We start from the raw sequence: 26,292 nt of genomic DNA on the forward strand, positions 1-26,292 counted from the left end.
TCATGTTGCGTCATCGTCACACATGTTGGATGTTCAGCGTCAGGTGGTAGAAATTAGCCGTGATTTGACGTTCCCTGTTTTTTATTCTTCAGTCATTTATAGTGTATATATATTCTCTTTCATTAATGTGTGTGTAGTTTATTTGGTGTGTGTGTGTTTATATAATGATTGTGATTTTTAAAATTATGATTTGTTTATCTATTTGGATAACATATGCTACTGGTGAAATGTTTGAGACCTTTTTTGGTGTGTGTGTGAGATATTTTAAGTGTTATTCTGCTAACCTGCCATTTGTTTTTAACAAGAAATACTGTAAGATATTGTACTTTTTATAAATTATAATTTTTCAAATAACTGTATTCTTATTGATTGTAGTTTAACATTGTATTTACTCTATTGATTTAAAATGGAAATTTCAGCATTATTACTCCTAGTGTCAAATTATTTTCAAGTAATGGTTTAGTATTAATATAATGGAATAAAATTAATATATACATAGTGTATTATTTGTAATGTGTAAAATTACTAATTCCAAACATTTAACTTTCAGTAGAGTATATATTGATAAATTTTACAAAAAAAGATTTAATAAGTGAAGTTTATTTATAAACTTATTTTGAGAGGAGCACGTGCTTATGATTGATCACGGCTGGTCCCGCATTAACTAACACATGATTGACCAATCAGATGATTCCTAACTCACTATAAATAACCAGAGTTTTTTATTTTAGGTATCTTCGCCTTGAAGAATCCCCCCCCCCCCTCCACCCCTACTCCTTCACCTTTCCCTTTATAGGGTGGCATGGTGGCCCAGTGGTTAGCATTGTTGCCTCACAGCAAGAATGTCAGTCGTCCAAATCCTTAACAGGCCAGTTGTCGTTTCTGTGCAGAGTTTACATGTTCTCCCCATGCTCGCGTGGGTTTTTCCCTGGGTTCTCTGGTTTCTTCCCACAGTCCAAAAACGTGTCATAAGTGAATTGATCAATCTAAATTGGCACTATAGTCGAGCTCTTAACCAGCAGCCGTATATCTATATAGGAATTTATAATCTGTCATCTGGTCTAAATAAGGGGGGAGTTCTCGAGAGCTCAAACTCCCTTCTCGCCCTGAAAACGGGAGGGAGCCCCAGGCTCGAGGATCTTATGAGCTCAGGGCTTTCTCCCAGGACAGCCTGTCAAATTCTTGAAATATTTAAATTCATTATCAAAAAAAATCAATTCAGTTGTTTGGAATTATCGCTACACAATATATTGTTTCAGCATCAATATCGCAGACAACACAATTAATCAGACAACACAGTTCAGGACAAAGTTTAATCCTAAATGGGAAAGTCTTTAAGTAAGATTTCAAGCAAATTTAAATCATTTAGGCACTAGAAATGATAAAAATTATAATTTTTACAGTAGTCAATATTTGAAGTGGATCAAACTAAGTTTTTCAAAATAGACTTTGGATAAAATTTTTCAGCAAAGTTGTCTACTTCAAATGTTGACTACTCTATACAGTGTTATTTTCATTCATTCATTCATTTTCCTTCGGCTTAGTCCCTTTATTCATCAGAGGTTGCCACAGCTGAATGAACCGCCAACTTATCCAGCATATGTTTTACACAGAGGATGCCCTTCCAGCTGCAACCCAGTAATGGGAAATATCCATGTACTCTCATTCACACACATACACTACGGACAATTTAGCTTACCCAATTCACCTATAGTGCATGTGGGGGAAACCGGAGCACCTAGAGGAAACCCACGTGAAAAAAGGGGAGAACATGAAAACTCCACACAGAAATGCTTGCTGGCCCAGCCGGGACTCGAACCAGCGACCTTTTTGCCGTAAGGTGACAGTGCTAACCACTGCGCCACCACGTCGCCCACACCATGATCTTAATTATATTTATTTGTTTATTGCCTTTGGTACAGATTAATCTAACATAAAAACCAATAAACCATATTTCCACTGAATAGCATCCCATATAAAATTTCAATTAAAAAGCAAGAGTAATGTTTTCCTGAGAAATCTGTTAGGGTGTATCATATATGGTGGTCACTGTAGATGTATATATAAATTTATATATATATTGAGTGTGTGGTGAGGGCTGGGTGGTGTCGCGTGCAGCTAGCATGTGGTTCAGGGTCGGTAGCCTCAGATGTGGATGTTGGTGGCCGATTGAACAGCCTTATGGGTAACCCATAGCTCTTTATGCCCTTTGAAGGAGCTTTATACGTTTTTGAAACCCATTCACATCTGCACCTCAGGCCGGGATTCATTCAGCGGTGTTTACTAATGTAAAACTTCACATTTGGTAGGTTGAGGGCTGATGTTTACTGATGCTAATGCTAATGTTTATAGTCATTCTGAATGACTCTATCCTCTGGGGATTACATGGCCCTGCGCTAATACTTGACCCAACTGGTGGACTGTTTATAATGAGTGTCTGGTGTTTACTAAAAACTTATCTGAGTGCTCTGCAAAAAGCTTTGGTTGTACATCAAGGTTTGTTGGTTTTTTGTTTTTTTTTTTTGCTATAGAATGCCCACTTTCTACCATTGAATCATTATCTAAAAGATAAAATAATGTCCTTTTCCTCCAATAATGTCTTTTTACTCATATAATACTTTACTGTTTCATTCAGTTACAAGTTATCATTGACTACAATCCGCCAGTTAACTTACCTTAACCTTTTCTTGCTTGTGTTTTAGGCCCAGATTTTGTTGGACTGCGGAGAGGACAACATCTGCGTCCCTGACCTGAAACTCTCTGTGCACGGGTAAGATGATTAGCAGGGAATGCAAAATAAAAGAATAAAAAGCCCAGGGGGCGGGGTTGTCCACATGTTGAACAATTTACACTTGAGCATAACTATTTTAGGCACATAAAAATAAGTAATGGCCATTTCAGCTTCTGTTCAGATTAGATATTTAGATAAATAAATGTGATGAGTCACAGCTTTGGGACTGAGTGTATCCAGGTGAGATTAGTGACATGCATAGCTGTTTTTTGTGCGTGTATGCAAAAGGTGCTGCAATTAGCTGACTTGGTTTATGGGACAAAAACTATAGATGAAATGGATAAGTTTGGAAAATTCAGTGCTTGGAAATCTCTTTTCTTCTACAGTTACAACGGCAGTTCCCTGCAGTTGATTTGTGAAATCTGTGGGCTATTTTCTTTCTCTTCTATACACAGATTTGTTTGCGTCTGTTGTTATTCTTCGACTGCAGCAATGCGCCTTCCCTAAAACCTCACAGATTTGTTGCATTTGTTTTAGGTCCCATATTTATTAAACTGTGACATTCAAAAAGCGCACAAAATAGTTCCTCTTGGAAATTCACCCGAGGGGTTATTATTTAGAAGAAAACGTGAAACTATATCTAGACAACATGGCTATTCATCAGCTCCAGGTTGAGAAAGCCCAGCCAAATTTGCAATTTCACTTAAACATTACTTATTGGGGTGTTCGTTTCATGATATTAATTCTATTTAGCCACTGAATGCTCATCTTGACCTCATTGTGACACGACCCTGGTCTCGTATATGTCATCCTGAGGGGTTTGTTATGAAAATGCAGCTTCCACGTAGGTTGGAGTCGCCACCAGCCGAGTGCCAGCGTTTGAGTTGGCTTCCCCAGCATGGCTTTATGAGGCCAGGCGGTAATTGGAAGCGTCTGTGTGGCCCTAGCATGGAATTTCTCATTGTGTCTGAGATGGGGGGGAGAGAGAGAAAGGGGGGAGGAAACATGCAGGAATTGGGGAAAAAGGGAATGTTGTGAACGTTTCATAGTCTTTGTCGTTGCATGTTGAACTTTAATAGCTACAATGGAAATTAGAGTTTTTTAATAGGAAATGTGTGTATAATGCTTGAGGAGGGCTTCCTGTTGGAAAGATCTGGGTGACATTTCACTGCAAGATAGCAGAATTGCACTACTGTTTAAAAGATTAAACATGTATTTTTATGTACTTTTCAGCAAGGGATGCATTAAAATTAATCACAAATGACAGTGAACACTATTAGAAGTTATATACTGTATGTCCACCATGCTGTATGTGACATACTGTATGTCACCATGACCACGAAGTCATAGGTAATTGATTTTAATAGAGATTTAGATTGAAAAAATAGTTTTTTCACTGATGTATGGTTTGTTAGGATAGGAAAAAAGGTGCAGGACTCACAAACTTAGAGAGTAGTTTGGACAAATATCTAATCAACTTTGTTTTACACCTGGTAGTAAACTATGTTTTTGTTTATCCTAACACAAGTGGACTGCATTAGAATACAAAATAAAATTAGGTCTAAAAACCAGTAAAACATTCCAGATATATTCGAAAACGTATTCACGCATTCAACTGGTATTGGTAATTGTCTGGTTGATTTGTAGCCATACATTATCATTTAAACATAAATGATAAAAATTGAATACTAAAAAATTTTGTATAGTTAAATGTATTGAATATTTGTAAACCGTTGTACATTTGTATTTTATATTGTAACTCAATTTATATTGTAACACAACTCAAAAAAAGGAAAGAAAGAAAGAAGAAAGAAAGAAAGAAAGAAAGAAAGAGAAAGAAGAAAGAAGAAAGAAAGAAGAAGAGAAAGAAAGAGAAGAAAGGAGAAAAGGAGAAAAAGAGTGGAAGGAAGACAAAGGAAGACAAAAAAAAAGGAAAGAAAGGAAAGAAGACAGGAAGGATCCTTCCTTCCTGTTTTCTTTCTTTCTTTCCTTTATTTGGAGGAAGGAGACAAAGAAAGGAAAGAAGGGTAAAAAAGGTTAGAAGGAAGACAAAGGGAAGGAAGGAAAGAAGGAAGAAAGGAAGAAGGAAGACAAAGAAGGAAGGTAGGAAGGAAAGAAAGAAGAAGAAAGACAAAAGAAAAGGAGGATAGGAGGGAAAGAAGGAAGGAAAGGAAAAGAAAGAAGGAAAAGAAGGAAAGAAGACTTAAAGAAAGAAATTAAGGAAGGATGGAACAAAGAAAAGAGAAAGGAAGAAAGGAAAGATAGAAAAAAAGAAGAAAGAAAGGGAGGAAAGAAGGAAGGAAGACATAATAAAAGAAATGAAGGAAGGAAAGATGGAAGGAAGGAAGGAAAGAAAGAAGGAAGGAAGACAAAGAAAGAAAGAAAAAAGAAGGAAGGAGGAGGAAGGAAGGAAGGAAGGAAGGAAGGGAGGGTGGAAGGAAGGAAGGAAGGAAGGAAGGAAGGAAGGAAAGAGAGAGAGAGGGAGGGAGGAAAGAAAGTAAGATGGAAGACAAAGAAAAGTAGGAAGGAGGGGAAAAAGGAAAGAATGAAAGGAAGGTAAGATGCAAGACAAAGAACGAAAGAAGAAAGGAAGAAAGAAAGAATTGTTGTGTAATAAAATGTAATAAATTCATTCATTCATTCATTCCTTTACTTTGGCTTAGTCTCTTTATTTATCAGGGGTCGCCACAGCAGAATTCACATACACTACAGCAAACTTAGTTCATCCAATTCTTTTTCAACTAGTTTATTGTTCTTATAGTGGTTTAGTACTGCGTTAATTAAAGAGTTAATGCAAAAGCATATAAGTATTAGACATTACCTTGTATCTCCTCACCCAACGTTTGTTTTATTAAACCTAAATTGCAGTTTGTGCCTAATAAACTGTCCCAGAGGGTAAACTAGCCACCGATGCAAGAGTTTCATGTTTTTTTTCCTCCATGTTTTTGGGTTCCACAGGGACAGGAAGGAAGTGTACATGGGCGACGACAACTCTCTAACCCTGACTTTCAATGCAAAGAACGACGGAGGCGGCGCTTACGAGGCCGAGCTGTATGTGGTCCTGCCACCAGAGGCCGACTACAGCGGAATAGCCCGAAATAATGAGGTGAGAGATGGAGACCCTCCCTCCAGGTGCTGCCTATTACACAGACGTGTGCCAGACCCCTGCCATTAACTCCTACATGTGTTCAACATTTCAGCTGAGAAAGACCTTTGTTCTGTTGCTTTGATTCTCTGGAGAAGATGTGCTTTTTATTAATGGAGACATGTGATGAGGAATCCTGAAGAGAAGAAAAACGTTCAGTTTTAAAATGATGAGAAATTATATTGTGAAAAAATTTGTTTTATTAGTTCTTTTATTATAGAATTTAAATCAGTAAAATACCATTTAAATAATAATTTAAATAATAATCAAAATCAAATATTTGGTTGCTCTTACATAATACCTGCACACTATTAATCATATGTAATTTTTAATATAATATAATATAATATAATATAATTTAATATAATATAATATAATATAATATAATATAATATAATATAATATAATATAATATAATATAATATAATATAACTTAATATAATTTAATATAATATAATTTAATTTAATTTAATTTAATTTAATTTAATTTAATTTAATTTAATTTAATTTAATTTAATTTAATTTAATTAATTATTAATTTAACTTAATATAATTAATATAATATAATATAATATAATATAATTAATATAATATAATATAATATAATATAATATAATATAATATAATATAATATATATAATAATATAATATTACTTAATATAATTTAATTTAATATTAATTTAATTTAATTTAATTTAATTTAATTTAATTTAATTTATTTAAATTTAATTTAATTTAATATAATATAATTTAATATAATATAATATAATATAATTTAATATAATATAATATAATATAATATAATATAATATAATATAATATAATATAATATAATATTACTTAATATAATTTAATATAATATAATATAATATAATTTAATTTAATTTAACTTAACTTAACTTAACTTAACTTAACTTAACTTAACTTAACTTAACATAACATAACATAACATAACATAACATAACATAAACATAACATACATAACATAACATAACATAACATAACATAACATAACATAACATAACATAACATAATATAATATAATTTAATTTAATTTAATTTAATTTAATTTATTCAGTACTTTCTCCTTGTGTCATTTCATTGCTATTACACAACTCCTTTTTCAGATTTTTTTTTTGTTTTATTTTTATGTTTGTATTGTTTGGGTTTTTACTAAAATCTGGTTTAATTCCATGTCAACAGCTCCTTCAGAAATATTATTCCCAGGAAAAAACCTTATGTGTTCAATACTTATTTTCCCTGCTGTATATGCGCTTTTAAGCCAAGAATAGAGCTGTATTTATGAACTGCTTACTAATAATGTAGAGTTAATGCTTAAGAAATGATGAACTAATTATTTGCTAATGATAATTAATGATTCATAGTGTGCAGTTATCAATTACTTAAATAATTATGAAATATTTTTCCCCTTTTTTCACTGCAACAATGTAGAACATAAACAGTCCTTTTGAACATAATACATGCTGTTCTTACAGATAACTTTACAGATAAATTGGTCTCACAATAACATCTTAGTCTACTAAAAAAAAAAAGAGTGAACCACTGCCCTAATGAACTGTTGTGCTGTTTATTTTGAACTTTAAGCCACATGTAATGATGATTCATTGCAAAATTGTATCATTCAGCAGTAGTACCAGCACTAGATTAAGCAGGTCAAGACCCGAGTCAGTTGCTGTGAGTTATCTCTGTGTGTGTTTCCCAAGATTTACGCGTCTTTTTCTCTCATTTGTCTGGATTTCTCTGGACAGAGCCTGACCCAGCTGACCTGCAGTTACGAGACGGAAAATCAGACCCGTTACCTCAGCTGTGACCTGGGGAACCCCATGAAATCGGGCACCAGCGTAAGCAGCTTTTTTTACTCTGCTTTCTGTTTGTGTTTACACGCATGAGTGACTTGAGCTTTCACATTGGGATGAAGGAAAAACAAATTTTTTTCAAGGGTATTTTCATCTGACTGCTTTGCCAGTGTTTCTGACAATTATTTAGGTTATTTTTTCATATTATTTTCTTATATTATAATACTTTTTGTGTCGCAGTCTTGGTGCTATTTGGTGCATCAATGTGTGGATGTGAAATGGACGTCAAGGTTTTGATATCAAATTGATTCACAGAGTGTTTAACATGTTTTTTGATTTTGATATCAAGGTGATAGCTAATATTGACTCTCACTTCAACAGTGGTGTGATCGCACAGTTAAGTTATGCTGAGCTCTTACATTTTATCCTGATTAGAATTTTTTTGTTTGTTTACAATCAGTGTTGCCAGATTGGGCAGTTCTGAATTTGATTGTGCGGGTAAATAATGGCATAGGTGGGTTGACATAATTTGAAACGTTAATTTTATATGCAAATTATTTAACAAAACATAACTGTTTGCTCCTACTCCATTCAGTTAGTAGTGGCCAGTGCATAGTGTGAACCACATAGACCCACACTCAAGAGGGGGTAAAGGTAAGTTGTATCAAAATCTGACTCCCCAGAAAAATCGGACTCCCTTCACCAGCGCATGCAGTTAAACTCACAGCGGTTTGACACATTTATCATTCTTTTTTTTTCTGCAATTGACGGCAAGAACATACATAGAAGCATTGTCTGATTGACAAGGAGCACCTACATGTGTTCAAAAGAGTCTAAAACGCTAAATGGGATGAATTTATACCGCATTTTCGAAAGTCAAAGATACTCTAATAGGTGTAATCTACAGTACACAACAATAAGTGCAGTGTGTGGGTGAGATGGGTGCAGTGTTTCGATGTGATCCTGTTATGTTGTAATTTTACCATTGTGGTTCTGTGACTGTTGGAGTTGGTTGGTGTATGGTTACAAAATTATGACAGCTGAAGAAACTAGGCAAATTTTGGATTTATATAAATATAAATTAAATATTAATTAGGGCTGTCAAAATTAGCGGGTTAACGCATGTGATTAATTTTAAATATTTAACGCGTAAAAAAAATAACGCAAATAACGCAGCTGCAGTTTTTTTAATTTCCTGTTGTGGCCGACGTGTGATCAGGAACGGCGTGTGCATAGAGGCGACCTAGACAGCCGCCTTGGGCTACAGAATAGTGAGCGAACCCCCTGATCCTAACTTTCATCCGCGAACCGGTCACTTTCGGGTTGAGGGCGGCGTGATTGCCGTTTGCCTAGAGCGCCAGTTCAGCTTGCTCTGGCCCTGCATGTGTTAACGTGCAAAGAATTGGATAGGACCAAGGACGTGCTTTTAGAAGGAAAGTTTCAGTATAAAACAATTAATGTCGCATCACAAGACTATCCTGCGTTTCCTCCAGAGTTTCATGCAATTTCGGGTGTTTCATTTTTAATCTTTAGACTTTACCTGCAGTTCAGCAGTTCACTCTCATTCAGCATATTTTCATTCAGGATGTTTTAATGGAATTTGTTGGTGAATGGAAAGAAAAACCTCCACTTTTCGGCACTCACATAATCAAAAATCGCTTCTTACATGATAGACTCTTAATCAGAGTATCTTAATCATAAAAGCGGAGTATTGGTGTCCATGTAAACGCACTGTAGTGAAAGTGGCAAATGAAGTCGCAAGCTGTCAATGACAACCCTATTTCCTGCCTTTAAGCTACTTCCATGAGCCCTCACATTTCATAAGATTGACGTGTTTCCCCTCTACACGCAACTTTTGTAAAGCGTCTGCTTGACGTTACTGTTTCAGAATCCTTGCTTGTAAAATACAGCCATACTTTAGAACGCTTAGTTTAAGCAAATTTGATGAACGCGATTGTGCGTGTTGATGAATCTGAAGGGATTTCTCGCTCACCGGGTCCGCTGTACTGCGCGCTTTGTCCGTGTGTGTGTGTTTGTGTGTTTGTAGTCCACTTAGAATCCAACATGGAAATCATTTTTGTTTGTTATTGGCATTGATTGTTTTGAAATTCAAATGGGCCTTGAATGCCTGTGTTTTTATTTCTGTAATAAATACAGCGTTTCGTGATTAATCATGATTAATTACAAATAAGTGTGATTAATTACGTTAATTTTTTAAACCATTTGACAGCCCTAATATTAATATATTATATTGGGTGCATTTGGGTGGGTTTTTTGACAGCTTTTGGGCTACTGTATATCTGGCAACACTATGTATTTACAATAACATTTCAAAAGACACGCACCGAGGAAGGCGTTGAGCTAAAGCAGTTGTGGTTATAATTCCCAAAGAATGTGAAATGAAAAAGATACACTCAAATAATTTTTTGCTGCTCGTTCAAACTACTTATTCAGGTATAACTACCTATCTAAAATGAACACAATTCACAGTTTTTAGGAGACCATTCAATTGTTTTATGTTCAATCCACTTGAATGTGTAAAACCAATTAATTTAACTTAATCGATTTGTGTTAAGACAACATGAAGGTATTGTGTGGAACCCAGCATTTTTTTACAGTGTAGTGGAGTCACTCAATAAGTGCAGATCATGACCTTTTGAGTTTACGATATCTGTATATAACATTTAATTACCCAGTTTTCCAATTACAAATGACCGGAAAAGTCATGGAACCGCTGACTGCAGAAAACTAGCATTTTTTTCCAAACAAAAACCAGACCTCTCTGTCTTGTTAGTCATATACACTTTATTACTCATATAACGTGTGTTAGTCAGCTCATAGTGCTGTCTGGAGGGCTTGTTAGATCATGTTTGGACAGGCAGGAAGTTCCCACCAGCGATGCAGGAAGTGACTGTCATTTTGGCTCTGCCCCATTACAGACTGGAGTTCCCCATTACAACATGGCACTCTGTGATGGTGGAGCGATTTATGGCTTTTTTTAAACGTGTCTGTAAAGGTGGAGTATAATTGGTTGACTGTTCAATATGCTCAATACGTGTTTCCATACACCACTGTTTATTTTTGTAGTCACTTTAGGGCAGGTTATCTAGGTGTTTTATTCAGCTGTTTTACTATGAATGTAATTTTAGACCATTATTTTGGACCACCAAAGAGGTTCCTCGTAACGACTGGCCTCTATCTGTAATCTTATCTTGTTTAATGAGAAATTCAGAAATCACACACAAGCACACGTTTATTAACACCCACACATAAACTCTCACACGAAACAGCTGCTGGTATGGTTTTTTTTTTTTGAGCATGTGGTGTGAACATAAAACCACAAATATAAAATGAGTGCTGGATCCCCCATGCAGTATGTGGTTGGTAGGAGATTTCAGCACTTTGGGACTGAGGCTTGTAACCAGTGTGACTCAGGGTTTCTGCAGGTTTCACCAAGTCATGTCCTGTGAAATGCTTTGAAATTAGCATTTTTGTTCGATGTGGGACGTAATTTGAACTGAAACATAAAGACAGAGCGGGACGCTGAGTAGCTCCTCCCTCTTTTTAAAAACACAGCCAATAGCGTTTTGTATTAATCACAGCTCTGCCAGTGAGAGTAGTTGAGCTCAAGCACATATAGCAATAGCATCTTAAAGGGGGCGGGGCATGTCAGACAATGAGAGAGCTTTTGATTGGTCAGAAGATTTGATGAGAAATTGAAGTGTGATGTGATGTCACAAAATAATCATTGATTCAGTAAGGTGGAAGTGACAAACTGCAAGTTTTACAATGATTATGTCTTCCTAATGCGAATTTTGTCACTGTTTTGGTGCACAAGTAGATTAAGATATCTCTAAAGGCTGATTTACTGTATACTTCTGGTGAAGTGATCGGAGTGACCCACGGCGCCTGCCTTACGCGTAGCCATGGACTTCTGTGGTGCTGTATGTGTAGCTCTGCAATAACACTTGCGAAATGCTATAGCTGGCAGCGGGTTTTTATGTTCCTCTATGTCAAGTTTCTTCATGGATGTTTTGTTTTTTCTGAACGCTACCTTAATGTAGCTAAAAGTAGTTAAAACTTGCTCATTCAGAGGCGGTAACCGGCAGACATGCAACAACTTTAATCATAGGTAAGCACAAAACAAAGTTTCCATATGGAGCTCCTCCACAGGACTTAACACTTGTAAACACTCGCCAACGCTACCAAAATGGACCAATCACATGGCTTGCGAAAGGAACTTTACTTTTTTTTTTTGAGAGGTGTATCAGAATCGGCATCAGCCTCGGCAAGGGGAATGTAACCCCGCGAAGGTTTTGCCAGACCATACACAAGTACTCGACGCAGAAGTATAAATCAGCCTTAAGACTGACGTACGGATACTAACATCTAAAATACGTTCTTTTGATTTACGAGTAACTGTAAAACCTTTCTATTTGTGACCATTCTGAATTCAATTCAAAGGTTATAAATCACAATGTTGGTAGTCATAGTACAGATAATTAATTAGGACTAGCAAAAGAAAGAACTACAACATCACATAATCTAAAAAAAATAAGTAAATAAATGAAAGAATCTGAAGCATGTTTGCTGCCTTTAATTGATAGAGATAGTAACAATGACAGGTTCAAACTAAGACCCCTTTTTAAATTATTTAAAACTTAGAACAAAAGACTTTTTTGTGGCCTAAAATATAGATTTTTATCATTTTTGTAGACGTTTCAAGGCCCCGCAGAAATCCTGCTTTTGATAGTGCAGCTCAACATGACCTCACTCAGATGAATGGGAGAGGATGCGTTTGCATGTTTCCACTTGTGTTTTTTGGATAGAATACAGGAAAGAAATGTTCCACCATCCTCTCCTTCATACTGTTGCTATGGCAGAGCATTATGTGTGATTTCCTGTATTTCTCTGCTGTGGAGAATTCACTGATGTAATTCGCGAATGGATGAAATTGAGTATTGTGGCATTGAAAAGGGTGTTGGAACGTTTTTTGATCAATCCATTAATTTAATCCATTGTCTTATTTTCAGATCTTTTCAGAAATGTTTACTACTTAGGGTTAATGAGATTTAATTAATAAATGTGTTTTTGTTACAGCTTGGGTCCGGTCTGCGGTTCACGGTACCCTCGTCTCAAGGACACACACAAATTTGTGCAGTTTGACCGACAGATTCGTAGGTAAGAAACTAATAATATGTGTGGTGTTGGAAATTCTAGCCAATTCCAGCGTGTTTAATAAAAAAAGATCAGGAGAGGGGTTTTCTTCAATGCCAAAAATATTAGTAATTTATAGATACCAAATGAAATAATTTGATAACAGAATACAGAGCTCCGGTTTTATGTTACACCCAATGCAATACACGAATTACATTCGGAAGGGTCGCAACAATTCTACATTTCCTTAACTACAGTATTTAGACACACAATTCATATTAACAAGTTGAGTTTTGGTGGAATTCGTCAATCATTCTCCAGTCCTCCGGCGCTCGCACCCTAACATACTTCCTCATTTTTACCAATTCTTTGCATAAGCATAAGACTTCTCAACTGAAAATATTCTGTGGTTAGCTTCAGCACATCTTTGCTTCAACAGGAAAGCGAGAATCTATTTTCATACATCGATGTCGATCTTTTTAGCCAGCGGGCAGGAAACTTTTACTTCTGCAAAAATGCTTCATTAGTATGCAAACTCTATCACGCTCAGAAAAGAAGTTTGGTTAATATATCACTAGACAAAACATTTAAAATAAAAATTAAAAGAGACAACAAAATGAAAAAATACATTCCTTTTTTTCCTAGCGGTGGTTTTGGAACGCAAGTCATATTTATACCAAGCAATATATAAATAAATATAATATAATATAATATAATAAATATAATATAATATAATATAATATAATATAATATAATATATAATTAATATAATTAATATAATAATATAATTATATATAATATAAATAATATAATATAATATAATATAGTATAATATAGTATAATATAATATAATATAATATAATATAATATAATTAATATAATTAATATAATATAATTAATATAAATATAATATAATATAATATATATAATATAATATAAATAATAATATTATAATATAATATAATATAATATAATATAATATAATTATAATTAATATAATAAATTAATATAATATAATATATATAATATATAAATATAATATAATATAGTATAATATAGTATAATATAATAATAATATAATATTAATATAATAATATAATATAAATAATTAATATAATATAATATAATATATAATAAATATAATATAATATAATATATATAATATATAGTATATATAATATATATAGATAAATAATAATATAATATAATAAATTAATATAATATAATATAATATATATAATAATATAATATAATATATAATATAATAATATAATATAATATAATATAATAAATATAAATAATAATAAAGCCTGTTTTTGCCATGCAATAAAAACATAATGTTATTTTATATTGTCATGTAATGTAATGTAAAAAGAATATGCAGTTTGAAGCCTGTTTCCACTATGGAACAAAAATATAATGTTTATTATATAATGTAGTTTTCTGTTACATTTTATTTTATTTTTTCAGAATCTGCGAATCACAATTCAGATTTTTCCACTATTCTGGTATTTTTGGTCAATTCTTATTTATTATCTAAACTATACATTTAGTTTTTACAGTTCTCGCAGTTCCCGACTCACAATTCACTTTCACTTTCCTCCAATCAGAATTGTAAACAGTCACTTGCAATTACAAATGTTAGGGCATTTAATTAACTCATTACACTTCAAAACTCTTTTCAAATGAGTAGAATTAACTTTCAGTACATTTTGAGTTAACAACACTCATTTCCTTTGATAAAGTTAACTGTTGGGTTTTACAGTGTAGTTAACCCCTTAAATGACACTTAATCTGAATAGTATATCTTGGAAAAATATTTAGTAAAATATTATGTAGTCATTAATCATGTAGTCAATATATGTAGTTATTAAAAATGTGTTATTAAAACTATTATGTTAAAAAAATAAATAAAATAATTAAAATACAATTAAACAGGAGGGTGAATAATTCTGACTTTGCTCTATATTAAAATATACTTTACATTAGCCATAATATGTGTTTCAAATGATTATTTAACAATTAAAAAACAAATCTACCATCTCTCATCTACAGTAAGAATGAGAATAACTCTCAGAGTGAAGTGGTCCCCTATAAGCTGGAGGTGGTGGTTCGCTCTGATGTCATTCTGCAGGGGTGAGTTCATCTCTAAGTTGCTTCACAAGGCCACAGCTCCCCCTGTTTCCCTCACTCATCGCTCTTTATCTGGCCTTTTACAGCGTCTCTCGACCGGACAAGGTCTTCTTTCCCCCTCCCAACTGGAAGCTGACCAAGAATGTGATGGTTGAACAGAACTGGGTCCCTCCGTCCAGCACACTTATGAGGTAAAGAGCTTGTCTGGGGCCTTCAGCTGGACTGGGAGGAATCCAGAGCAACAGCTGGAAATCCCTATGGTGTCATTTTGGGATGTATGGTTGCCTAGTAACTAGCAGTTAAAACAGCGATATTTAAAAATGGCAGCTTTGCTATATTTGAGCTAGAGGGTGTAAACTTATATTCGTGAACTGTTTTGATTGCTGGGAAAAAAACATATTTAATGGAAAAATGAGTAAACCATATATAGCACCATAATAAGTTGGCAGATGTTTTTTGCTTTGAAAATGGTTTGTTGTGATTTGGTATGGTTCTATTAGAAGGATTATTATATTTAGATAAATTATAATATAAGTATAATTGGTTATATGTTTATAATATAAATGCTAATTGTAATTACAATTTTTCTTTTCCCAAAAAAATATACTCAGTGTTTTAAATTGATGGCAAGAGATTATTAAAATCCATATTATTTTACTTTAAATGAAAAATAAAATATATATTTTAAACTATTTAAACAAAATTGAATAAAAAATGACTAAAAAATGAATAAAAAAAACATTCAACAAAATCACTAAAAACTATTAATAAAAATTTAAATGGTTACTCAGTTATAATAAGCTGCTCTGAAATAAAAATGTAGTGAAATTGTAATTTTTTACAATTATTATTATTATTTTTACATATTACTTTATAAATTATTATTATTATATTATATATATTATATTATATTATTATATATTATTATTTTTTTAAAGCAAACATTTTATTATTTTTTATAAACATTTATTTATATATTTATTTAAATTAATATATTCCTTTTTTGTCTGTTTTTATTAAAATTTGTAAAATATATATATTTTTATTTTTTAATTCAACACAGAAGTCACCCAGCCCATTTCTCCTCAGTCAGTTCTTCTAATTGCTGCTTGCAGTTTGGTTTTCTTTGCATGACGTTTTTTTAATGAAGTCCAATTTTTGCAGATTAGTCACGCAAACACATGCAGAGGTTGTCATGGATAAATCTTAAAATAGCACAAGGGCTTCAAACTCATCCCTTTATGATGAGCAGAGAGTCCAAAAACACCTGTGAACTTACTTTAGCAGCACCGCTTAATCCTGTGGTAATGATGGCACACGATGTAATCATGAAAATGAACAAAGCCGTAACCTTGATGTTTAACCACTGTAGTAAGAGGGTTTATTATGCCATAACACACACTTAACTCTTTTCTCTCTCTCTCTCTCTCTCTCCTCTCTCTCTCTCTCTCTCTCTCTCTCTCTCTCTCTCTCTCTCTCTCTCTCTTCTATTATATATATATATATATAGTATTATACCTATTATAATGCTCAGTATGGAAACTATGTTTTTAATTGGTCATTTTTCAATTAGTCAGTTTATTTACTTTTATTTATATTTTTATGATTTATATAATTTTTTTTCTTGTAAAAATGTTTTGAGAAGTGAATTTTTGACTTATGATACATTAAAATTATAAAATAAAAGTGTATAAAAAATTCAAATGACCTTTATTGGCAATTGGTTAATGTAACTGGCCAAAGCATTGCACATTACATGAAGAATAAAATATGATAGTGATTATTATAATATGCATACTTAAAATGAAACAATTAGAAATTCTATAAATGCTTACACCGAGAAGAAAAAAGACTAATATTATGGGGAAAGTATAAACAAAATAAAATAAAAATAAAATACACAACTGTACCTTCACTAAGATGGTTTTGTAATAACTGACTACTTTTGTCTCCCTCTCTTTCTTTACGGTTACTGTAAACTTTATTGTGGCCTTTTGTGATTTTTGTACTGCGTGTAATAGATTTACACTATTCACCACGCACATAAGACAGACATCACACAACATTGTAGTACCAACAACCTGTAGAATATCCTCATATCTATTTGCATATTCCTGATTATTAATAGCACCGTTCAGTATATTTGTAAATCTCTGGATTATAGTTAATACAAGTTGTACTTATGTCATAGTACAACATCTGTATTCTGGTTAGACCTAAACTGCATTTCATTGACTTGTACATGACAATAAAGGCCCCCCCACCCCCCCCGCCCCCCCCATTACGCTTGATCCCCTGATGGACATCAAAACAAGAATGTATGGGGGAGGTCTGCCCGTTAATAGTTAAGAATAGTGTTGCTCTGATCTGGTATCTTAAATATAATAATGATTAAAATAATGAATAACTTAAATATACATTTGACCACCCATATAATGTTCATACCATTGTGAATGCATGTTTGTGCCAAAAACATTTAATTATCTAGAGCACCAACAGACACCGTAAGTGTTCACAAAACATGTTTCTTGTAAATAGGCATTGTACTGTAGGTGTCCGTTAAACTAGATGCAAAGTTTGTATTTTATTATTACACTTGCTTGGACATGGAAGTTAAACAGTACAATAAAAAAATATGTGCATCTTAAAAATTAGATGTAATTGAATTAAATATTTAAAATCGATTCACTGAGGCAAATTACAGAACATAATCGAAATACTTGAACCCCCCCCCCCCCCCCCCCCCCCCCCCCCCCCCCGCCATTGTCCAATGTATAATTTGTACTCTAATCTAATTTAATCTATCTAATTGTACTAATTGTACTAATTGTACTAATTGTACCAATAGTTCTAATATAACTAATATTTCTTAGTGTTTTCTTTAAGATGCATTTGTAATAGGTTAATAGTTGTGTAGTTATGGAATGAATAGTTTTTTTTATTTGTAAAAACTTTACCAAACTCTATTCTCTCTCTCTTTCACTCTCAGCTGGTGAACAATGGGCCGAGTCGCATCAGTCACCCTTTACTGCAGCTCAAATGCCCCATGAGGCTTCAGAAGTAACCGGTTCATTTACCCGCTGGAGGTCACCACGGAGGGCCCGGTTAACTGCACCACCCCACACATCATCAACCCACTCAACCTGAAGGTAAGAGACGTTCAGGGTTAACCACAGGACAGAGATTTTTATCAGGGTTTGGACCTGACGGAGTCATTAAGACTGGGGTGCTTTCTGTCATTATGTGGCACGACTTGATCTGTCAGCCTTTACAGCAGTGTTTATGGGTAAACCTCACGAAGCCTATCAAGAATGTGCATGAGTTGCATTGCACCCAAAATTGAATCTAAAAAAATTGCTTCAAATAAAAAATGTAATTAAATGAGACCTACTTTTGGTGTAATTAGGCTTAGTTATTGTGACCTTATTCTTATGAAATATATTGAAATGTAATAAGTATGTTTATGCACTGTAAAATAATACTGGTTGCTTTAAATTTTTATGCTGGCTCAAATTAACCTTATGAGTCATTTGAACTATTATATTAAACTGACCTAAATCAGCTGCGTTACTCATAAAATTAAGTTGGAACATGATTAACTTAATTTAATAAGTTACAATTGACTAAAAACTGTCAAATTATATGTTGTTATAACTTATTGATCATATGAATTTTTATTATGCTAAGCTAATAATAATAATTCCTTACATTTATATAATGCTTTTCTAGACACTCAAAGCACTTACACATTGAGGGGAATCTCCTCATCCACCACCAGTGTGCAGCATCCAGCCATATTGCGCCAGACTGCACACCAGCTGATTGGTGGAGAGGAGAATAAGAATGAAGATTAGAATCAAGCCAACTATTAGAATGAAGCCAATTATGATATGGGGACGGTTTTGCCAGTGGTCAAATTTGGCCAGGATGCCGCGGTTAAACCCCTACTCTTTTTCGAAGGACATCATAGATTTTTAACGACCACAGAGAGTCATGACCTCAGTTCAATGTCTCATCCAAAAGATGGCACTTCACTGAGCAGTAGAGTTCCCTTCACTATACTGGGGTGTTAGGACCCAACACAGACTGCAGGCTGAGCGCCCCCTACTGGCCTCACTAACATCACTTCCAGCAGCAACCTATCTTTCCCATGTGGCAGCTAGTGTGGAAACATGTTTTGCACAGGGATTTACTAAGTAAAAGAAGAGAAATGAAGAGTCGTGATTATTTATTTATTCATTCACAGAATGTATTTTTTTAATTAATTAGTTGTATATTACATGATAATATATTGGACATCATTTCTATTAACATTATACTGTATGTAAAAAGATAATTGACACTGTATTGGTCATATTGGCATTGATATATAAACATCTCCAACATAATTATAATTATCATTAATATAATAAGTTTTGCTTGAAGTTAAATTGGGTATTTTAGTGTCATTCGTGTAATGGACCCTTTTTTACAAGACTGGTATGATGCGTTTAACGGTAATCAGTATCTTAAATCGTTGGAAGTTTAAATGTTTATATTTAAAAAAACAAAATGTATGTCTGTTTACGGGCTGCATGGTGGTGCAATGGGTAGCACGTTCGCTTCAAAGCAAGAAAGTGACTGGTTCGAACCTCGGCTGGATCCAGTTGGCTTTTTTGTGTGGAGTTTGCATGTTTCTCCCCTTGTCTGCGTGGGTTTCCTCCGGGTGCTCCAGTTTTCCAAAGACTGTGGTATAGGTGAATTGGGTAAGCCAAATTGTCTGTAGTGTATGCGTGTTGAATGAGTGTGTATGGATGTTTCCCAGTGATGGGTTGCAGCTGGATGGTACCCACTGCGTCAACAAATGCTGGATATGTTGGCGGTTCATTCCACTGTGGCGACCCTAGATTAATAATGGGACTAAGCCAAAAAGAAAATGAATGAATGAATGTATATTTACATGTATTTATGTATGTATTATATCATCTTTGCATAAAATTACAAAAACTAGTTACCACTGCAGGACAGTTCATTTGACGTTGCTTTCTCTTCTGGCTGCCGTAATCAGTCACAAACAATTTTTTTTCCTTTTCCTGAAAGTCTTAATAAACATCGTCGAGTTTTTCTATGTAAAAAAAATATTTGTTTGTACTCTCCCATTAACTGTGGTCTAAGTTTACCTCACTATGATGACTTTCTGCTGAAAATCTGGAAAATGTAAAAAGGGTCCATGAAAAACTACTGATGTATATATAACTGACAATTGCATGAAAATGTCATTGCACATTAAGATAATAATATATTTAAATAACTTGTTTCTTTTTAATGTATAATAAAGTTAAAATAACCTTAATTGAACTGAAACATGCTTAATTTTCATCATGGAATATAGAAATACAGAAAGAAATTTCAGTATACAGATTTGCTCTGCCATAATATTCAAAGCAGCAGCAGCGTAGCAGATCTATTCCTCCAAGACCAAAACATTTTAAAATTGCCATATACATATTTATTACCATGCTAAATCTCTCCTACAGTTGTCATGAAAGAAATATATACATATGAAACACATAACCACTTTTTACAACTGATCATAATCGATTTTTTTTATGCAAGTGAACATATATATGATTCTTAAAGGGAGGCGAGTTCAAATTTATGCTTTAAGTACAACACATTAGAGATGGGAGACTCGCATGCGGTGTGATGAGAGAAATGGTGTCTGTCAGAAGTTCTTGAAAATGGACGAAGCTTGTTGATGACAGACTCAATTTTAATTTAAGTAACATCCGCTGTCAGTTACACCCAGTTTCTCTCTCATACACACAAATGCATATGCCAAACACATGCACACAGCACACATCCGTCCATATTTCCTAATATGTCGTTTCTTGAGCCCACCCTGTCCCTCATACAGCTCCACCCAAAGACATTAAACCAGGACTTTGATCCTCCTGCCGAACTCTCATCTCAATCTGAACTCCCATCATGCTTCATGTCCCACTGCTGTCTGTATAAACACAGCCATCAGCTCAATCACAGCTCCCACTGAAAGATTGTGCTCTACCTCACCCCTGGATCAATAATAATATTTATTTCAGGTGTTATTTAGCAAGATTTGAGGTATATATTTCTATTTTCTCAAATTTATAACAATTTCTATTCAATTCTAGTTACTTTGTAAAGCGCTTTTCATAATATGTATAATTTCAAAGCGGCTTTTCAATAAGAAAGCATAATTCTACTTTACATATGAAGAGTGATGTTGTTATCAGTCGTTACTGTGTCAAAAGTAATGATTATATTGCAGAATGACACCGTTCTGGGATGATACAATCATTCAAACAAGATGTATATCAGTGAAGAGATGATTATGTTCTCAGGATTGCAATGTAAGAAAAGTTAAGTTTTATAAGTTGATTTCAGCTCAGGCTCATCAGAAATACATGACTTTTTAAAAAATGTAGGCTATAATACATAGCTCCGGGTATGTTTGATGCACGTTTTAGATGACAAATCCACTAGTGGGCGCTATCTACATTTTTGCGAATCTGAAAACAAATGAATTACTTGGGGTACATTTTTTTTTTGTATATTTTACATACACATCCTTCTTGTGCATGTCTATGAGATGGCAGGGCTTGTTGTATAGATTCGCTAGTGAACCACTGACCTAAACCCTTTCCTAAATCTCAACATCTCAACCAATACTTCTGGTCTTCAAAAGCAAACATAAAAGCAAAGTGCACTGTGACCACATACCAAAGTTTTAATAATAAGAATTTTTATTTATATAGAATTTATATAGCTCTTTTCCAGACACTCAAAGTGCTTTACACAATGGGGGGAATCTCCTCATCCACCACCAGTGAGCAGCATCCCCCTGGATGACGCGACGGCAACCATATTGCGCCAGACCACACACCACACACCAGCTGATTGGTGGAGAGGAGACAGAATGATGAAGCCAATTATGATATGGGGCTAGTTAGGAGGCCATGATAAACAGTGGGCAAATTTGGCCAGGATGCCGGGGTTAAACCCCTACTCTTTTTGGAAGGACATCCTAGGATTTTCAATGACCACAGAGAGTAAGGACCTCGGTTTGTCTCACCCGAAAGACGGCGCTCACTGAGCAGTATAGAGTCCCCATCAATATACTGGGGTGTTAGGACTCATACAGACCGCAGGTTGAGCGCCCCTGTTGACCTCACTAACACCACTTCCGGCAGAAGTGATTTTCCATGATTTTACCTCGATTTTACCATGATTTGACATGCTTTTACTTGTCTTTATTTGAACTGTCTTTCACCAGACTCAACCCCAAGTGCTCTGCATCACAAGCACAGCATCGTACAAAATGAGCTACCGAGCAAAGAAAAGTTGTCTAGATTGATAGCTGAGACAAACGTATTTAATTACAAATCGTACGCACCTTTTAAGTTGTTTTGTGGTATTAATTAGGTAATTAATTTATTTAATGATAAAATGTCCCTAAAAATATCATTAGTGTGAAAAGGAACAAAAGTTGTTGGTGTCACACTGCTCCATCACGTTCATTTTACCTAGAAACTGCAGTCAAAATGTATGAAGAAGTATGTTTTTGCAGTTAAACAAAAAAAAGTAGGCTGAAGCACATATTTCCCATGAGCCTTGAGTTGGTGTCATATGAGGTCATCATATAATAGGTGTCCAGTTCATCTGAAACATTTGAGAAAGAGAAAACAGAGAAAGAAATGAAATGAAGCAATTGAATGTAAAGCACATATTCTAGCACTGAAAGCAATAGGGAAGTGAATTTGCTGACAGATGAAGGAAAACCAAAAACTTACAGCAGCTGGTATTTACAGGCGGTCTTCCATCCAGTTACTAATTGGGCAAGACCTTGCTAAGCTACTGAGATTGGACAAGATGAAGCATGCTCAGGGTGGAATGGCTGAATGCCATTATATTTACTATATTTAGTAAATGCCAGGCTATATGTAAAGCAGGCACAGCAGCAGGACCCGAGCACAGCTCAGCACGCATTACCACAGCACCAACAGAAACAACGGCCTTGTCCCTTCAAATAGTTTACCTGTGTTTTTTATTTTATCCAACCCATCCCAAATAAAGTGAAAACGATAAACAAAACTAGCACCAGAGCTAAGACACGGGGAAGTGTATTAGCTGCCAATGAAGGAATCCCATAAGCTTCAAGCACCTGGTATTCCCAGGCGGTCTCCCATCCAAGTACAAACCAGTCCCAACTTCCGAGATCAGCTGAGATCGGGCATGCCCAGAGTGGAATGGCTGTAAGCGAAGGCAGCTGTCAAGAGTTGACTTTTTAAAAGAGGCACAGCACCAGGACCAGAGCAGAGCTCAGCTCGGGTCACTAAGAGGAACAGTCCGCTTGCCCTATCATTTATATAGTGGAAAAAAATAGCGGAGCTACTTCTATAGTTCCCTGCTATTTAATATGTTGAAACACAGTAATTGAGCTCAGTACCCTGATGACCTACTACAGTTTGCATAAATGGACACTTATTATCCATCAGGCCACTGGAGAGAATGTATGGATGGGAGTGAACTAGAGATGCATATGACGTATGTATGTTATGTGATAATGACAAATGGTGGATGTAGTACATCTGAAATATATTACTCATATTCATAATATGTAAAGCAGTGGTTCCCAAAGTGGGGGTCAGGACGCCCAGGGAAGTTGCAGGACAATGAGCGGGGGTCGCTTGGTGATTTCCAAAAATCTAATTCATTTTAATAAACTATTAGAATAGATTAATTAAAAACAACAACATGCAAATAAAAAGCCATCAGCCTTTCCATTTTTTTTTGCGACCCCTGGGGTGATTAATTGTATTTAAAGACACGGCAATAGCGTCAGATGCAGCACATTTACTTTTATGGCACCAGGGTTAAAATTTCTGATATCCTTTACAGGCACACACATACATTAAAATAATGTACATAATAAAATAACATAGAGGATGGTCTTCGAGTGGTGGTTGTTAAAATTAAACAATGAATAGACTTGAGCCTATTGGTATATGTGTGCCGTTGTGTGCAAGGTTTATATATTTATAACCACCTCAGAGGATATTGGGGGACGCAAGTCACTGGCACTGTTATTTTGGGGGTCGCAAGCTGAAAAGTTTGGTAACCCTTGATATAGAATGTGCTTTTCTAATGGTCGTGAAGTAAAATTAAATTTAAATGTAGTACCCACTCAAGCAGTATGTGGTTTCAGGAATCAGCTATAGACATTTTAAAAGCCTTTCGGTCCATCTTGAGAACGTCCTGACCAAGTCTGGTGGATTGGTAACGCAAAACTGCTGTTGCATCTGGGACTGTGCAGAATTCTTCCTCGAATTAGTTGTTTGTTCGGTTTCTCATGCCATTAAAGGCGTGCTTCTCGGTTTGGAGGAGTGCATGGCTCTGCACAATGGAGAAGTTGAGTAAAATCTGACATCTGTTGCAAAATGCCCCTTGCGTCCAGCTCAACGTGTCCCTCCCAGCTCAATGTTAGTGTTGAGTCAGAGGGCGTTAGTACAGACTGAACCGTGATGTCACACAGTGTCCAGAAGTGTGGTGAATTTCCACTTAATTTTCCCTTCTCTGTCTCTCTCTTCAGCTCCAGCAGTCTCAACAGAGCAGCCTCCTGTACGAGATTCAGCGCACGAACACCACATCGAGAAGAGGGACACGCACAAGGGAGAGCTCTCGCAACTGACCAATCTGGTGAGATTTCTGGAGTTATGAATGAAAAGTGACCCAGCACAGCAAAACATGAATAAAACATTATCTCTATTCAGAAAATATACAGGATAGGGTGATCGAATGACAGTCCTGTTTTGCAGCTTTATTTTTAGTGTCCTATCATCCTACACAAACAAATACTATAGTAAATACTAAAATACTTAAATTCATCTGTTGTGGTAATTTTATAGCTGGTTATCCAACAAGTATAGTAATACACACAAATACTGTACTAAATTTTGACAACTTTATGATTTATACTACAATACACCACAGTTTACTGTAGTAAACACAAGATTATTTGTTACAGAATATGAGTTCATGATAGTTAACGCTACAGAGTATGTGTGTAATGATTTTGCTGCATTTTGGGAACTTTTAATGCTTCCAGATGTACACGCTTGCTGCAATTATAAAGCGTCCATGTCTTGAGGTTGCTCTGCCTCATGCAAATTTTCTATGGGACTGATTATTCTGCTTGGCCAATAACCATAGACAAGACAAAATAGTGACTGCATGTTGAAGGAAAAAAGTGGAGTAAAAAAACTTAAGTAAAGCTACACGTTTTAAAACGACCTAATAAAGTTGAATCCCTGAGAAAAACTCATCAGTTACAAAAATATTATCACACCACTTGCTTATACACTCACTGGCCACTTTATTAGGTACAGCTGTCCAACTGCACGTTAACGCAAATGTCTAATCAGCCAATCACATGGCAGCAGCGCAATGCATTTAGGCATGTAGACATTGTCAAGATGATCTGCTGCAGTTCAGAATGGGGAAGAAAGGTGATGTAAGTGACTTTGAACATGGCATGGTTGTTGCAGCCCAGATGGGCTGATCTAAGTATTCAGAAACTGTTGATCTACAGGGATTTTCATGCAGAACCATCTCTAGGGTTTACAGAGAATGGTCCGAAAAAGAGAAAATATCCAGTGAGCGGCAGTTCTGTGGGCGCAAATGCCTTGTTGATGCCAGAGGTCAGAGGAGATTAGTCAGACTGGTTCGAGCTGATAGAAAGGCAAAAGTAACTCAAATAACCACTCGTTACAACCTAGGTACGCAGAAGAGCATCTCTGAACGCTCAACACGTCAAACCCTGAGGCGGATGGACTACAGCAACAGAAAACCACACTAGGGGCAAGATTTAGGCAATTCTAAAGCCAAAAGGGGGTCCAATCCGATACTAGTAAGGTATACCTAATAAAGTGGCCGTTGAGTGTATATGCTAAATATGCTATAAATAACTATATACTGCATTACTATATACTTCAGAGAAGTCATTTAATATCCAAACCCCTGCAAAACAAAGACATAAACAGGCTTGCTGGTCACAAGCCCTGATATTAAAATACATTTTCAGTGATCCGATCAAAAGTAGTCATCTGAGAATCATTACAGCTTGCTTGTGCAGCGCGAGACTGCGATTGATAAGCTTTTATACTTGACATGCTCACCAATGTACTATTCACTAATATGACAGGAAATTTCTTTATGAACTGATTACATTGTGGGTCCGTTTGGAGGACACAATGTTTAGCTTTTTATTTATTACACTTCAACAATACAAA

General features: G+C 34.9%; 1 protein-coding gene across 1 annotated transcript in view; it reads left to right on the top strand.

Annotated features, from left to right (window-relative positions):
- itga5 (integrin, alpha 5 (fibronectin receptor, alpha polypeptide)) overlaps positions 1-26,292 on the top strand; it is a 105,316-nt gene that overhangs the window by 70,824 nt on the left and 8,200 nt on the right. The window contains 11 exon segments of the mRNA XM_056449268.1: positions 2,703-2,770; positions 5,690-5,837; positions 7,646-7,738; positions 12,794-12,820; positions 12,822-12,874; positions 14,906-14,986; positions 15,070-15,143; positions 15,146-15,174; positions 17,973-18,038; positions 18,040-18,148; positions 24,603-24,700. Of these exon segments, the coding sequence (XP_056305243.1) occupies positions 2,703-2,770; positions 5,690-5,837; positions 7,646-7,738; positions 12,794-12,820; positions 12,822-12,874; positions 14,906-14,986; positions 15,070-15,143; positions 15,146-15,174; positions 17,973-18,038; positions 18,040-18,148; positions 24,603-24,700 (846 nt within the window).

The sequence above is a fragment of the Danio aesculapii genome, chromosome 23 (assembly GCF_903798145.1).
Source record: "Danio aesculapii chromosome 23, fDanAes4.1, whole genome shotgun sequence".
Classification (NCBI taxonomy): Eukaryota; Metazoa; Chordata; class Actinopteri; order Cypriniformes; family Danionidae; genus Danio; species Danio aesculapii.